General features: G+C 39.7%; 1 protein-coding gene across 2 annotated transcripts in view; it reads right to left on the bottom strand.

Annotated features, from left to right (window-relative positions):
• The window catches only part of LOC105937044 (RNA-binding motif, single-stranded-interacting protein 2), a 51,814-nt gene extending 45,860 nt beyond the window's left edge, over window positions 1-5,954 (bottom strand). For both annotated transcript variants that reach the window (XM_012878170.3, XM_021324358.2), the window contains exon 1: window positions 5,798-5,954. In XM_012878170.3, the coding sequence (XP_012733624.2) occupies window positions 5,798-5,869 (72 nt within the window). In that variant the 5' untranslated portion in view covers window positions 5,870-5,954. The remainder of the gene's footprint in view (window positions 1-5,797) is intronic.
• Between the last annotated feature and the right edge of the window lie 9,271 nt (window positions 5,955-15,225).

Genomic DNA, 15,225 nt, shown 5'->3' with positions numbered 1-15,225 from the left:
TTATTCTTGCACGTATATATGTTTGTATGGACATATTACATACGTCTACATGACAAGCAAGGAATTTTAACAATATTTTCGAGAACACAAAGAGTCCACTACCAACTGATGTAGATCCATATGTCAAACAGAAGCTGAAAATAAAGATTTTTAATTTGCACTAAAAGAATAAAAGGTTTCATGAAACTTAAACAGTGTTTTTTGGGATATGTTTGCTATAGAACAATTCAGATCAGTGTGTGTTCAGTCTAACTGCTTTAGATTTTGAACAAGAAATGATCAAAGATTACAGATTTCTGAAATGAAAAAGATTTGTCCTGACTGAAAAGCCAAATATAAGCCTGCAGTTCAGATACCCATGCCAAAATAAAGAAGCTGATGTCACTTTATGACTGAGATTATTAAATCGAATCACTTTATAGTTTATCTCCCCAATCCCCTGATTTATTTATTTTATTACGCTTCAGGTTGTTTTTCGAATTTTTTTTTACATGCTGTGTTTAATAATCACGCATTTCTTCAATTCTACACACATCCAGTGAAACCATGACTTTATCTCTATGATTTGTTACCTGTTGCACAAAAACACAAAAGAATAGGAATCCGATTAAAAGACTTGTATAATTTCTGAAAAGGGTCCTGCATGTTATTTAATGTCAAAAAAAGTATACGTTCGTTAAATAAAAAATGACAAATGAAGTGACAAAACTGCAAGCACCTGCATCAATAAACCTGACAACTCACTCATATTGAACTCCCATATAAACAGCATCATTAACAGTTAATTAGACTCCATTAATTTAAACATTGTTTGCTGTGACAGTTTATAAGGAGTCTTCATCCATCAACAAGATGCAGCTCAACTGAATCCTAAAGTATCAAAGATCCAAATTTGCTAAAAGTCTAATATGAGATTAATAGTCTTTTTAACTTGGATAGTAGAGAGTAAAAACAAAGACAATTTAGTTTTTCACAGATAGGCCCCAAATGTTGACATCAGATCTGTGAAGATGAGCAGCCAGGCGATGCCTAGGATCAAAGAAAGACAATACGCCAATATACATTTTTAAAATGCCTCTCACAGTCCTGGAGATCACAGGAGCAGAGCGAGAGCAGAAAACACAGGGGGAGCAGACTTACTGTGGGTCTACTGAATGGAAGGTCACCATATGCCATGTTTAATTAAATTATTGTCCACAGGGATGATGCGTTATGTGTATGACCACACAAAAAACACACAGCACTGCCAGAGCCAATCCAAGGCGTAAGCAAACTGAGCAGCTGCGTACCAACAAAGGCCCCCGAGAGAGTAACGCTCTCACAAAAATCAGGTTTGAGGGTTACATTTTTACATGAGGGATTTATCAGCAGTACAAAAAAATTTATACATTAAGAAGCCTTTTAATAATATTCAAACTGACCATATTCTTAATTTGCAGGTCATTTTGCAAGCAATTCCAGGTGTGACAAGCAGTGTATTTAATTATTTGTAATTTTTTTTTTTTACAACAAAAAGGCACCATCAGCATAAAGATGAAAATACATTGTAGCGAATTTACGGTCAACATTTTTGAAATGGAATATAAAATGAGTGCTTCCATGACAATACTCTGTAGGGCTGGGCGATATGGCTTAAAAATAAGATCTCCGATTTTATTATGCCAAATCCGATTAATAGATTCTTTTTCCTCCTTTTTGTTTCATAACAAGAAATTAAGGAAATCATTTTTAAAAACTCGCTTTCGTGTCAAGCATTTCATCTGGGAGTTGACCTGAATTTAAAGTACAATACAAGCTGTGAAGCACGCTTGTAAAACAAGATGGCACCCTTGCCAGTGTAAACAATGAAAAAATAACTAAATGTGTGCTGCTAGTGGTATTACACAATGAGCTAAGAACAGGCTTCACTTCACTTGTGTAACTTCAAAACTAACTTAAATTAAAGTGCCTCGTATTATGGTAAAAAATACAAACGTTTCCTCTTTACAATATTTTCACAATATATTTTCCTAAACATATATTGAGGATATCATGCTATTCTCCTCATGGAAGACCAGTGAGTGCATTGGCAAAATAAAATCCAGATTCTCCAAAAATTAAATCTTAAAAAACTGTAAATTCGAATTAATCGATTTATCGCCCAGCCCTACCTCAGGGACACATTACAGAAATTGAACTGAAATTGAAACTGTAAGTGCTCACTGTGCTCTGAGTGAAAAATAATTATGAAACCAGTCAACAATACGATCAGAGAGGGTAATACTACCAAATCTCTGTCTCAATGATCCATTATCAGCTGAATTTTATAAGTCAAGAGAAAGGTACTGCAAAATATTACCTATTTATAAGAAGGATTAGGCACAGGTGGTGAGGACAGTGCAGGGGATTGTGGGATGCCGTCTACAAGACCTGGACATGGTTTATGCTGCACAAGTCCAGAGAAGGCCCAAAAGTATTGCCACAGATCCCATCCACCCGCATTATGCTCTATTTGACCCATTTCCATCAGGAAAATGTTTCAGAAACATTAAATCAAAGCTAATATACTCAAAAACAGCTTCTTTCCAAAAGCTATAAGGGTTATTCCCCCCTGCTGAGAAGATTGTGATCTGTTACATGTTATAATCACACTACTGGTAATGTCTATTTGCATACTCTCGTTTTTCAGGTCAATGTCTGATGGCACAGTTCTCTAAATGAAGGCTTAAGATTTCTGCACAGAATTTACTGCGGGCATGAATGTGTCATTGACGGAGTGTTAGCGATTTATTTTTGCAACAACACTGTCATTTATATCATTTGCAGAGGGACTGCTATCAGACTTTTTGGACTCGGATACGAATCTTCTTAGACCCTAAAGACTATTTGCACGATTTAACTTCTCAGGAAGTGTGTTTGATCAGTGCAATTAAAGCTATAGTTGGTAATCCTGTTCAGAAACACTTTTTGTTATACTGGGTAAAATGGTCCTTCCATTCTGAAAGTAGGTAATACATTATGTATTCAGAAAAAGGAGGTTTACATTTTTTTATCTCTGTGGAAGCTAGAGGCTGTAAAAACTCTAACCAATCTCTATTCTTTGCACCAAAGAGCAGGGATTGGTCAGAGTTTAGTTCCTGCTCTCACCTCCCTCTGTCCCTCCAGTTCCAGGGATATTACCTTATTTATTGGTTGTCCCACTTGCCAATCATTCTGACGCGCTCACGTAATGCCAGTGTGCGTGCACGCTGCTTGTTAGTTTCCGCTTGCTGGCTGCACATGCGCACTTCTTGTGTTTATTTATCCGGTTAGCTTAGCGGTTAGCTTCGGTGTTAGCCGTTCATTGTTGCTCCACTGCTCTCAACGTAGACTTTGAACATGGCAGAGAGTCGCAAGAAGCAAACAGCGTACAAGTTTATGAGAAGAGGAAGGCCTCAGTACAAAGAAATCAGACCTGAATGGATTTTGGAGATTTTTTTCATGAGATCCCACTGAAGAGCGGAAGAGCGAGGTACGACGGTCCTGTGCATGCACAGTTAGTCAAAAAGGGACCTGGGGAAACATCAAGAAAAATCCCCGACCCCAGCTTTAACTGATTTCTTTTATAAATAAATTAATCTAAAAAAAAAATAAGCGTGTATATATTATGTCTTGTTGTGTCTGTAAAGTTATATGTTATCTATGTACATCCTGAGCTAGGGCTGGGCAATTAATCGCATTTGCAATATAATTGCAATTTTTTTTGTTTTAAAACTCAGTTTCCAAATCGTAGAGGTATGCAATTTTTGGCTATAAGCCAGGTCCTTTAGGAGTCTTAATGTGTTTAAAGTGGGTTTGCCTCCACATGGAAGGGAAGAGAGTTGCAGCAGTGAGATAATGTAATTTTATTATTTGTTTTAGAGTTTATATAAGCAATACTTTTTACCAGAAACTTTCAGGACTCTTGTCCTCATTGCAGTTCCTGTACGTAGGCTCTCTTTATTGCCACACAAGTTTTTAGAGAGCTACCATTATGTTCCAACAACACTTCACCTAAACATACATAGCTTCCTAATATACGTACTCATTCCGGGAGGACTTTCTGTCTCAACACAGATTGCTTTAAACATTCTTTAGCATTTGCACATCTTGGTTCTACTGGTGAATGTTGCATAATGGAACAGAGATAGATAGATAGATAGATAGATAGATAGATAGATAGATAGATAGATAGATAGATAGATAGATAGATAGATAGATAGATAGATAGATAGATAGATAGATAGATAGATAGATAGATAGATAGATACTGCTGCCACAGGGCACTTATATAGAATAGAAATATATACATTTGAAAAATTAAAAGCCAATTAAAAGTTTTGTATAGAGATTAACAGTCATTTCAAATATCCATGTAAAGGGTGAAATCACTTGGATTGCAAGCAAATCCCAGCTATTTATCAAAATTTATCAATATTATGCATTACACAATTCATCTGCATCACAGAAATCATAAGGCTTAGGGCCTTATGATACAGTGTGTAGGCCAGTAGTTATTTAGAGCCATGAAAAGTAAAACAAAATGTTTATATATATATATATATATATATATATATATATATATATATATATATATAATGTTTTGTATGGATGGTATTATTTTTCTGTTGTAAATTACAAAAATGGTTGGAATATATAGGCATTATCTGCTTTCAGTACAGCCTGGTTGTACTGAAAACCCAGTTCAAGTGAAATTCTGTTTGGGAACCCAGAGATCCTTGGACCGACCCTGACTGGAGGAGCAATAGGTTTTTTTAATGGAAAAATAAACACAGAAACACTGTGCGCTATAACTGACTGGGACATTAAACATTTTTATTTATTTATTTTTTCAAATATTTTTGTAACATTTTAAATATATCTGAGGCGTAATAAACAAAACACTTCAAAATCTCCCAATGTTACGTAAAAAAATAAATAAAAGTCACATTATCAAAAAGTGAACATGAGCACGAAAGCGCGATTCCTGATTCCGGGAATGTAGTCATCGTGGTCTGGTGGGATTTTTCGAGGGGTGGGGCATATTCCGCTTTCAGATGGGAAACGAGGAAAAGAAAGAGAGAGAAGGGAAAAAAAAAAAAAAAAACTTCGCTAACTTACGCGGCAGCGGAAACAACGCGGGGCTGATTTTTAACCAGCAGACAGGGACGTCTGTCCCGAAGCGCACGGAGGAAGAGGCAGACGTGATTTTGTAACAAGTTCTCCCACCGCCGACCCCCGTCTCCCTCTCTCTCCCTACCCCCACTTCCATAAACACATCCAGGCACGGACGCGCTATCCCAGCACGGTACATAACCCCCCCTCCCTCCCTCTGCCTCCCCGCTAAAGTTGCTCCCCACCATTGACTTTCCTAAATGAGTGAGCAGAGCCGTATCGACCCCCCCTCACGGTGGCACCCACACGTATAAATACTACAAAATAGCAACAGCGGGCGTCCGGCGTGACAGGAGCGGAGCGGTAGGAGACCCCCCTCCACCTACACCCTACACCCTCCAACCCAGCTTGACACTCGGCGGACCGGTGGGGTCGCTCCCCGGGCTGCGGGTTCACTCCAGCCGCTCTTTAAGTTGAATTCAGAGCGCTTCGCCTCTCAAGGACACTGCAGCGCGCTGTCACAAGCTCCCCTATTTTGTCGCGACGGACGCGGGTTTGTTGCCCCGCAGGAGCAGCAGCAGCAGCAGCATGAAGGAGGAGGAGGAGGGTGTGTGTGTGCGTGTGTGCGCGCGCGGGGGGGAGACAAACCGTGAACGAAGGGGGTGAAAAGCCCGAAAGCGTTTACCTTTTTGCTGTTTCTGCTGTTGTAGCCGTTGTAGGGGTTGATTCCTGCCCTTGGCGGTACGGAGAGCAGCATTTTCCTCGGCGCTATGTCCGGAGCGGCGAGCTCAGCCCAGGCTGCCAGCTGACGTCAGCAGCTGGGGAAGTGAGAGCCTGGAGTCCCGCTGCTAGACTGCGAGTGGTGCTGCTGCTGCTGCTGCTAGAGCTGCTGCTGCTGCTGCTGCAGGACGGGGCCCTGCTCCTGGCCCCAAGGCCCCTGCAGGGCTCCTGCACTCCCACTCCGTTAGGGGTCCCTTACAGAGATCAGATTCATTCATCCTCCTGTGTTATTTCACTCACCAGGGGACCTTGCCCGGGACAAACCGGAGAGAAAACTGGGTTGGCTCGGGTTGTAAAATCAATTACCGACCTTTTTAAATCCACCCCAGGACTCATCTTGGTTCGTTAAAGGAATTATGATAATGCCTTGTAGAGCAATTAGGAACAGTGGCGGTCCTCGCAGTAATGGCACCCTGGGCAAGCCCCTCCTGCTGCTGCCCCAAAAACACAAACTCACCAATAGTCTGCAAATAAAAAAAAATATCCTCATGTTGCTTCTTTATTTTTGTATATTCTCCCCCTAGGCCAGATAAACAGACTGTAGTTCCCTGCTATATATTCAGCTCTACTGTTTTATTAAGCCTACTGAACATTTGAAACGGTCCTCCTTGATAAACTGTGTTAGTCGTATCAAATATTGGCTCTGTGACAGCTACTTACAGGTAAACGGATGTGGACAGTGAGATAAAGCATGTATAGGTGAGTGAGAGAAGCCATGTGGTGTCAAATGGAAGAATACGAGCTGGAGGACACGGGAAGGTAAGCTAAAACTACCTAATTCTAGCTTTTTTTTTTTTTTTTTTTTTTTTTTTTTTCCTAATGCTAGCTCGCTATACACAACAAGCCCATGGGATTCACAAGCCCAGTGTAAACAATGGCGGAGCCAGGCTTCTTAATTTACAATTATTTCTTCACTCCGTTTAGGAGGGTAAAAAGAAAATTTAAAAAATTCCCTTACCCTACACCATTAAGTCACAAAAAAGAGGAAAACATAACTTGACATTTTTAAATGAATGGGTCTCTGCTTAAACTGCGCTGAGCCAACATACTCACAGTTCCACTCAGTCAAGTTTAGTCCTCACAAGACCTTGAAGAGGGGGCAAAAAGAAAAAAAGAAGGAAAAAGTTGCAGGTCTGTCTAGAAAATGTATTTTCTTTATTTATAATTCTGGTTTCCTCCCTTTCTCCCTATATATTCCTTTTAGACTCAATTCTTTCTGGCTCCTCTTCTTCGTCCCCTAGTTCTTAGAGGTTGGCAAAAAAACTGGAGGTACGCATTACCGCCACCATCTGGTTGGAGTGTAGTTCTTGATGGTTTTGTATCTCAAGTGCATGTGTGTCTGGAGGGAAATTTGTCTTTTTATTATTCAATCAAACAAAAAGCAATTTCAATAAAAATGTGTGATCAAAACAGAAAGAATTGGTCAGAATAAACATTAAAAAATATAACAATATTTTATAAAAATAGATATATGTATCCAAAAACATTCCCTCAATATATATGTATAAAAAATACAAAAAAATTATAATTCTATTAATCCTTTTTATATTAATTTCTATGTTTGCTCTATAAATTGAGTTATAATGTGCTTATTATGTTACATTTTTCTTTTATATTTTCAAACTGTAGCATAAATCCTCCTTCAAGCTTATATTTCAGGCATACCAATATAACAAGTCCTACTGTTTCATCCTCCCCACAGTGGTCACAATTCCATGTATCATACTTTTGTATTTTAAAAAGTATAATGAAGTATATTTATAATCAGGTCCAGCATGCTAAAATCTTCCCTCGGTTTCCTGCCCTTTTAATCCTATAAAACTATTTTCCTATTCTTCCACAGCTCATCTTTTCTGCAATTGTTTCTTCAAATTTGATTGGTACTTTGTTTATTATCTAATTTTATGTATTGTAAAGTTCTGCCTCTAGTTAATTGATTTCAACCATTTGTGCTATATAGCGCCAACTACTATACAGGAGTGACCTGGTATTGTGACATGTCAATCATCTGGGGGGGGCAATAAGATTCTATACATTTCAACATCTTGAGAGACTGTGCCATTCAGCTGATACTTTCAATTCCCATATTCTAAAAATAAATAAATAAATAAAGTATCTTAAAATAAAAAACAGGAAACTCAGTTGTCAGACACACACACACACACACACACACACACACACAAACAAGAACTCTCGAGAACTAAGGCCTCCATAAACAGCTTACATTTTCCTCCCTCTGCAACACTGTCATGCTCTAAAGACATTTAGACCTCAATAGACACTCCCTTTACTAATTTTTGTTTCCTGTCCATAATGGCTTGAAAACAATAATCCTACAGTAGATTATGACAAATTTAAAAGTATTTTCCCAATTTTCCCATCAAAAAGTAAGCTGACATTTTAAGTTGAACACATCACATTGTGGAGCAGTTCCTAATAAATAAACAGCCGGATCCAGTCATTTGGAGTGGTTGATGTGTCATGGGTTAAATACCCATGCCAAAAATGTCCTGTAGTTTTGCCTGAAGGTGACAGACGAAAGCTGTTAAATCACAGACACACTCACAGACAAGGTACTAAACCAAAACATTCGGCGTTGGAGTGTGAACGAGACTTGTCCTGAAACTGGTTCTCACTTTTTATCCAAGACCGCTTCATCTTCCCCTTTGGCTTACTTTTCTATATTCAAATGTCTTCTTCAGTTTTCTTGTTGACAGAAACTGACATGAAAATGGAAACAGAAATATGATTTATAAGCCACAGTGGCATTTAAAGTAATTAATATAAACTGCTTGTGAGATGAGTATCTCTTGTCCTCCTTTTAAGCTCAGTTACAAGTAAAAGCAGCGGCCCTGCCTTTGTAACAAGTTGTTTTGTGGATTGCGCTGTAAACTAAAGCTGCTGCAGGTGAAAAGTAGTAATCTTATTGTTTTACAGCATGTGCAGTTAAGTTTAATGCTGCCACAAGCAAAGAAGGGGTAAAAGCATCGTGTTTTTAGGGAAAGAGGAATGTGTTGGATGGATAAACACAGACTCAGACTACATTTCGCCAGCTGCTTGGCAACACTGAGTTCCTATGAAAAGAGCAAGCTGTTCTTTACAGTGGCAGTGAGAAGTGTATATGCACTCATCTTGGGCATGAATACATTATGATGTTTGAGCTTTGGAAGATGCATTTGAACTGTTAGGGATCAATGTAAGACAACTTCGAGGACTTGATGCTCAGATTTGATGATGTATTGTGAAAATACTCCAATCCTTAAATCAAATTTAAGTACATTCACTGCCACTGTGAGTCCTTTCAGCTGCTATTACAGCTTGCACAAAGACTTGGCAACATTTTTACGGTGGATGCCCTTCATGACGCAACGTCTCCCTTGTCAAGCATGGAACTTAACCCACTACAGCATCACAGCGGCACCCACATACTTTCCCACTGTCAATGGATAAATGTCCCATTGCAAAGAAATCCTGGTGATTTTTGTTGTCCTGTAATTCTGACTGCATATTCCAGCACTCAGAATTGGAATTGGAGAAGTTCAAGATAAGTTTTCCTGACATTAATCCTACTTTTGAGCCTAGTCCACAAATGTTCTAAATGGCTCAGGCTTTTAGAACATCAGGTTCTAAATAGATAAAGCCCTCCTTTATCTATTCCAAAACCAGTTTTCTTTATCTCTGTTTGGGATGATCGGAATCCCATGGTTATGCTCTGAGAAGAAAATTACTAAGAATAAATAATCAAGAAACCAAAGTGCAAGCCTCTTATGAACTGGAAGATGCTGGAACGCAAGCCGCAGTGAAGTCAATACGGACTGAGAAGGTGCCAATCGAGAAAGAAGGCCCTGCTCCAAAATCAACACCTTCAAGTTCTTGTAAAATGTGCAGCTATTCCAGTTAGACAAGCCGTAGTGCCTTCTGCAGAAATGTTTTGTGGTCAAGATGAGACAAATATCAACCTTCAACGCTGCATTAACTGACAAGTATGGCCGTGGTAGCATCACGATGATGGTCCACTTTGCTCCCCATTGGTACTGGTTCCTCACACAAACGTGATAATGCTGAATGAGGGCTATATCCAGATTATTCAACTTCACCTCAGATCAACAGCTGTCGGATTAACAGGTGTTAATTACATTTTGAATGGTATAAATCAGGCTGACTTGGGCAATGGGCCAGACTCTAGCCTTATTGAAATATATCGACTGTGCTCAAAAGCAAGGTCTATTTCAGGAAACCAACTAATTTTAATGAGGTCTTTCAGTTTTCATACAAAGAGATTTAAAAAATCCAGTCTAAAATACACAGGAAGTGTGTTGATGGCCACAGAAAGAACGTGGTTTCTTTACAACTCAAGATTAAATCATTTTACCCAATCTGTGAATCGAATCATGTTGATAGCAGCATTATGGTCTGGGACCCTTTGAAATTCATCAAAGCAAAGACAACTTGATATTTCTTCTCAAGCATTGAATGAATTCTGAGTGATAAAAGATTATTTGAAAAACTATTTTAAAGGTGCATAGACACGTTATTTGACTATTTTTTTATTTATACGTCAGTAGCTCATTCTGGTTTCATACAAAGCTTTTATGAAAGATTATCATAACCTGCTGGCGTATTAGTAATTATTTTGGTGTTTATGCTCAATTTGTTAGTAAATAAAGCCTTTTGTGTTTATTTACAATTTTAATGGACGTATGCTGCATGCACAGCAGGGGTTAAAACAGGGAAGTGACTAGCAGCTATTAGCGTCTGCCAGTGAAACAATGACGAAAGGTCCAAGATCCAGGGCAAAAAAAATGCTAAAAATATATGATTCCAAGAGGGAAAAGACTGGAATGTCGCTGGGAATACAGAATGAACGTTGGTGTTCACTGAGGTGGACGCTAAATCTGCCAAGGCTCAGACGTGACCGTAGAGTTGATTGACGTGAGTAAATGTTCTGGTATGAGGCTGTTAAAGCTTTTGTAGATTGGTTTATTTAATTAATAATGGGTGGTCTTGTCATGATTTTGAAGGTGAACCCGAACACAACCACAGGCAGAGATATGCTTTAAAAGAGTTTGTTGGATGATGATGAGTAGTGGATGATAGAGTAGTGGAAGCAGGAGACCAGAGAGACTGGACCAGACTGGAGCCAGAGGATGTTGATGGCAGTAACTGGCAAGCAGGAGGGAGCCAGAGCTACAGCAGGACCAGCAGCACGGTAGAGTGAAGACTTGCAGGACTGGAGTAACATCAGGACCAGCAGCAGGCAGGCGAAGATAAGGGAACTCAGGCTGGACAAGGAAAGGATGAGGTGAGCAGAAGTTAGCAGAATGAGCAGACGAACCGACAGGGAAGAGCTAACTGAGGGAGGTTTAAGTAGCAGTGATGACAGGTGGAAAGAGTCCTGGCTTGATTAGTGGCTGACAGGTGTAGGTGATTAGAAGGTGGAGTGGAGAGTGGGGTGTATGGAGGGTGGAGAGTGCCAAGAATATGTCCATGGTGCAGAAGGCAAAGCTGCAGCATGACAGGTCTTAAATCACGCCCAGCTGATAAGTGCTGTCCGAATAGTGCAGTCTGTAAGGAAAGAGGTAGGAAAAGTAGCCTATATGCTTCCTCCCCCGGCTAGTTTTGCCTGGGAACGCCACGACGTCCCTTACTGGCGCCAAGAATCCTTTAGGTATCACACAGTTCTTATCACACAGTTCAGAACTTAACCCCAAGTTGCCTACCGAGCTGCGCCTCGGTGTATGAATGTGTGCGTGTTAGTGAGAGCGACTGGGTGAATGTGGCTATAGTGTACAGCGCTTTGGGTGGTCAGCATGACTGGAAAAGCGCTATATAAGTTCAGTCCATTTACCATTTTTACCATTTAGCGTGACATGATGTATCAGCACAGCCCCCTCATAGAAATCAACAAAAAATGTCCAGAGAGAAGAGATCGCACACTTTATAGTTAATTTTTGGAACGCTGGAGGCCCGAATTTGACTCACATCATCCATGTTCGTTTCCGTCACCTAATGACATCAGAGTTAAAGACTGTCAAAATTCAGCTCAGCAGTCCAAAGCTCCGTTCCTTCCCATGATAGATTTCTTATTGTTGACTAGGACCAGGAGCTAGAAGCTATTATTAGGGGTATTCGGATGAAGCCTCAAGCATGTTTTTCTCCTTTCAAACCTAGAGGTACGGTCCGGAACTACTTTGGTTCAAATTGTAGCCTGTATTTACTTACTGGTTTTATTAAGTATCAGTTTCATTTAAATAATCAAAGGAAAAATCTACACTAACATGTAGCAACCAAAATAATCCTTTTAATTCATGAGCAGCTTACTAATGCTTGCTATTCTCATGTATGTCTGTTTCTACGGATATTTTGACAATTTATCTATGGCAATTGGCTGCAGGTCTGTAAGGTTGGAAGGCCTCATTGAAATCACCCTAATCTTTAGCTCCCTCAACAGATTGTCTATCAGATTCAAGTTGTGACTCTGGCTAAACCGCTCCAAAGTGTTCATTTTACTTCCAGTCAGAACAAACATGCTGGTTAAATTAATTGATTATTTTAAACCTTAGGAATATGAATAGCTTTTGGCTTAACCGTGTTTGTATATGGTTATGGTTTAATGTGCTGTGTGGATTAGAGAAATTTCCAAATTAATTTAAACTTCTGCATGCAGTTATTATTATTTTTTTATTGTTGCAATTGCATGTTGTCTAATCAGACATTGTTCAAATATGCCATTAAAGGCCCAATTGTTTCATATTAATAACCACTGTGTATATACTACCTTTGCAGAAAGAATTAGCAAATTTATGCTCCTGAGGAATGTATGTAAACTTCTGACTGACACTTTTCTTCAAAAAGATACAAACTTTTTATTTCATAACAATGCGCTATTTAATAATAAAAAAAAAACAGAAAAAAAAACAAGCATGCTTTAAGTGTATGGAAAGTTTGTAGGTCTGAATAAAAAAAAACGTGCTCTGCTATACAAAAGACATTATGCACTTTGCATCTGTCCCGCAGTTTTCCGGTCATCAGGCCTGTCTGCGTCGTTTTATTCGCCGGCATTCAGGAGCACACAGTGACATTGTCTCACCCAGCAGAACCTCAGTCCGGCCCGACCAGCCATCCTCTGACGACATGAACATTGTTTGGATATCAACAGACCTGTTGCTAAGGAACCCAGCCCACACCCCTCCACAATGAATGTTCCAGCCTGTGGATTTATACCTACGTATTGACTTCTGGGTAATGAAGTTGGTTGTGTGGTTCACTTTATGCATACACGTGCTTTCATGTGCCTTTTTGCATTGGTGGCGGATTTCCTGATATTGTGTTTTGCGAAGGAGTAGAAAAGATTGTGCGTTGCGTGCTGTGGCTTTTTTCTTTTCTTTAAATTTATTATAATACCACTGCGGGAGAAAAAAGTTAATATTTTGTAATGTGAATCCAAAAATAGTTCTGGTCTTGATAAGTGTTGTATGTAAAACTTAATACTACTAAAGAAGAAAAAAACTTTAGAACAAATTAGCTGAAGCCTTCCTTCTTACAGCTATTTAAAGACAACAGCACATTTTGAGGAAGTCCCACCCTTTGCCTGCATTAACAACCAACACACCCAATCTCCCACACAATTGCACATGCTTATGCAACAGCATTGCAGTGTGTGTGTGTGTGTGTGTGTGTGTGTGTGTGTGTGTGTGTGTGTGTGTGTGTGTGAAAGGGTGGGTGGGTGGGGGGGGGGGGGGTACCTCAAAATTAAAGAACAGGAAGGAGACCTTGTGTGTGGAGGAGAATGGTTATGAATGGTGTGGACGAGTTCAGGGAGTTCAGGTCATTGTCACCAGCATTGAGGAGTTGAAGGTCAAGAGCCGGAGAACAACAGCAGAGTGGGAGGGTGCAAAATAGGAAAGGCAGCATCAATTAGAAGAACGATATTTAAACATTCAGCATTACAAAACAACGAACCATGAGCTACGTTTGAACAAAACTGCTGTTGTTTTGCAACATGCATTTTTACATCTGTCACATTTCAGGGTATTGGTCGTGTAAAGCGCTACTCAAAACTCTCAAAATTTACTCCATGTGTTGTTTTGAAAAAAATATGAGGTATGCAAGCTTGAAATCCTGTCTCCTCTGATGTGCAGACGGGGAGATTCTTTGGCATGAGCCACATCCCCGTTTTACAAGAGTGAAGCACAAGCAAACAAATGGATGTACACGCATGCTTCACGTGAGAACAGTTACTTAACATGTCTGCAGAGCAGACCACACACACACACACACACCCTGACAGTCATCAGTCAAGCATTCCTGATGAATGGAATGTGCTTTTCAGAGGTGAGTGTGGAAGAGGAAGTGTTTTTTGCAAGAGTGACAAATGGTAATTGTTTGTATGTGTATGTATTTACCTTTAAGCACAATGAACAAGACATATGTGTTTTAAAGTGTCATTAGAATCTGCTAGAAGAAACAAGCTTGAGTTTTAAAGGGACAGTGTGTAACTAATTTAGCTCCATTGGGAGGCACCAGGTTGCCTTGCTACTTCTGATTTCAGTAGCTGAAAGGGCATTTTCCCTATTTTTCTTCTATATGAAGATGTGTTGTTGGTGAAAGAGGGGTGGAAAACAAGCAAAGACAACCGTAGCTCATTCTATTTGCCATTTTCTGTTGAAATGGAGGACCACCCATACTCTTTGCCCAGGGAGAGTGAAGAGAAAGTAACCAAGAAAAGAAAAAAGTAGTAAAAGACGGGAAAAAAACAAGTAGCTTTTATTACCAGGTGGAGTGGAAATAATTCTGAGAGAGTGTGGACTCCCTCAGAAATGTCAGTGGAAAGTCAGTGCAGAGTCCGCCAAGCTCACAGTATGCGCACAGTACAACTGAGTATGCGGGAGCCTTTAGGCAGCCCAGAGTATGCGCTAGCAACAATAAACCTAGTAAGTTAATTCATATAAAAGTTACGTTTATTTTGGCCTTATGTTAGAAACAGGGCAGTGTTGTCCAACTACTCTGTCCTCCCAACAGAGACAGCTACAGAGCTGTGTACGTGAAGGAGCGGAGTGATATTACACACTTGGAAAGAATATTTAGTGCGCCTTATGATCCGGTGCACCTTATGGTCCAAAAAAATACGGTTCCTTCTTCTGCAGTCTGAATGAATTCAAGCATCCGGTCAGTCCTCTTTCTTCTTTAAAGTTTTTTTTTTTACGGACTCCACCATGAGCTTATCAAAGCATTTGATTCAGTAGTTTAGGACTTGTTGTAAAACCAGCGATTAGACCCTCGACTGTAAAATGCACATTTTCCTTAGCCCTCTGTTAATCTATCATTGACAAT

This window comes from Fundulus heteroclitus, chromosome 20, assembly GCF_011125445.2.
Source record: "Fundulus heteroclitus isolate FHET01 chromosome 20, MU-UCD_Fhet_4.1, whole genome shotgun sequence".
Classification (NCBI taxonomy): domain Eukaryota; kingdom Metazoa; phylum Chordata; class Actinopteri; order Cyprinodontiformes; family Fundulidae; genus Fundulus; species Fundulus heteroclitus.
The sequence above is the reverse complement of the archived record's forward strand: the minus strand, read 5'-3'. Positions and strand labels throughout refer to the sequence as shown.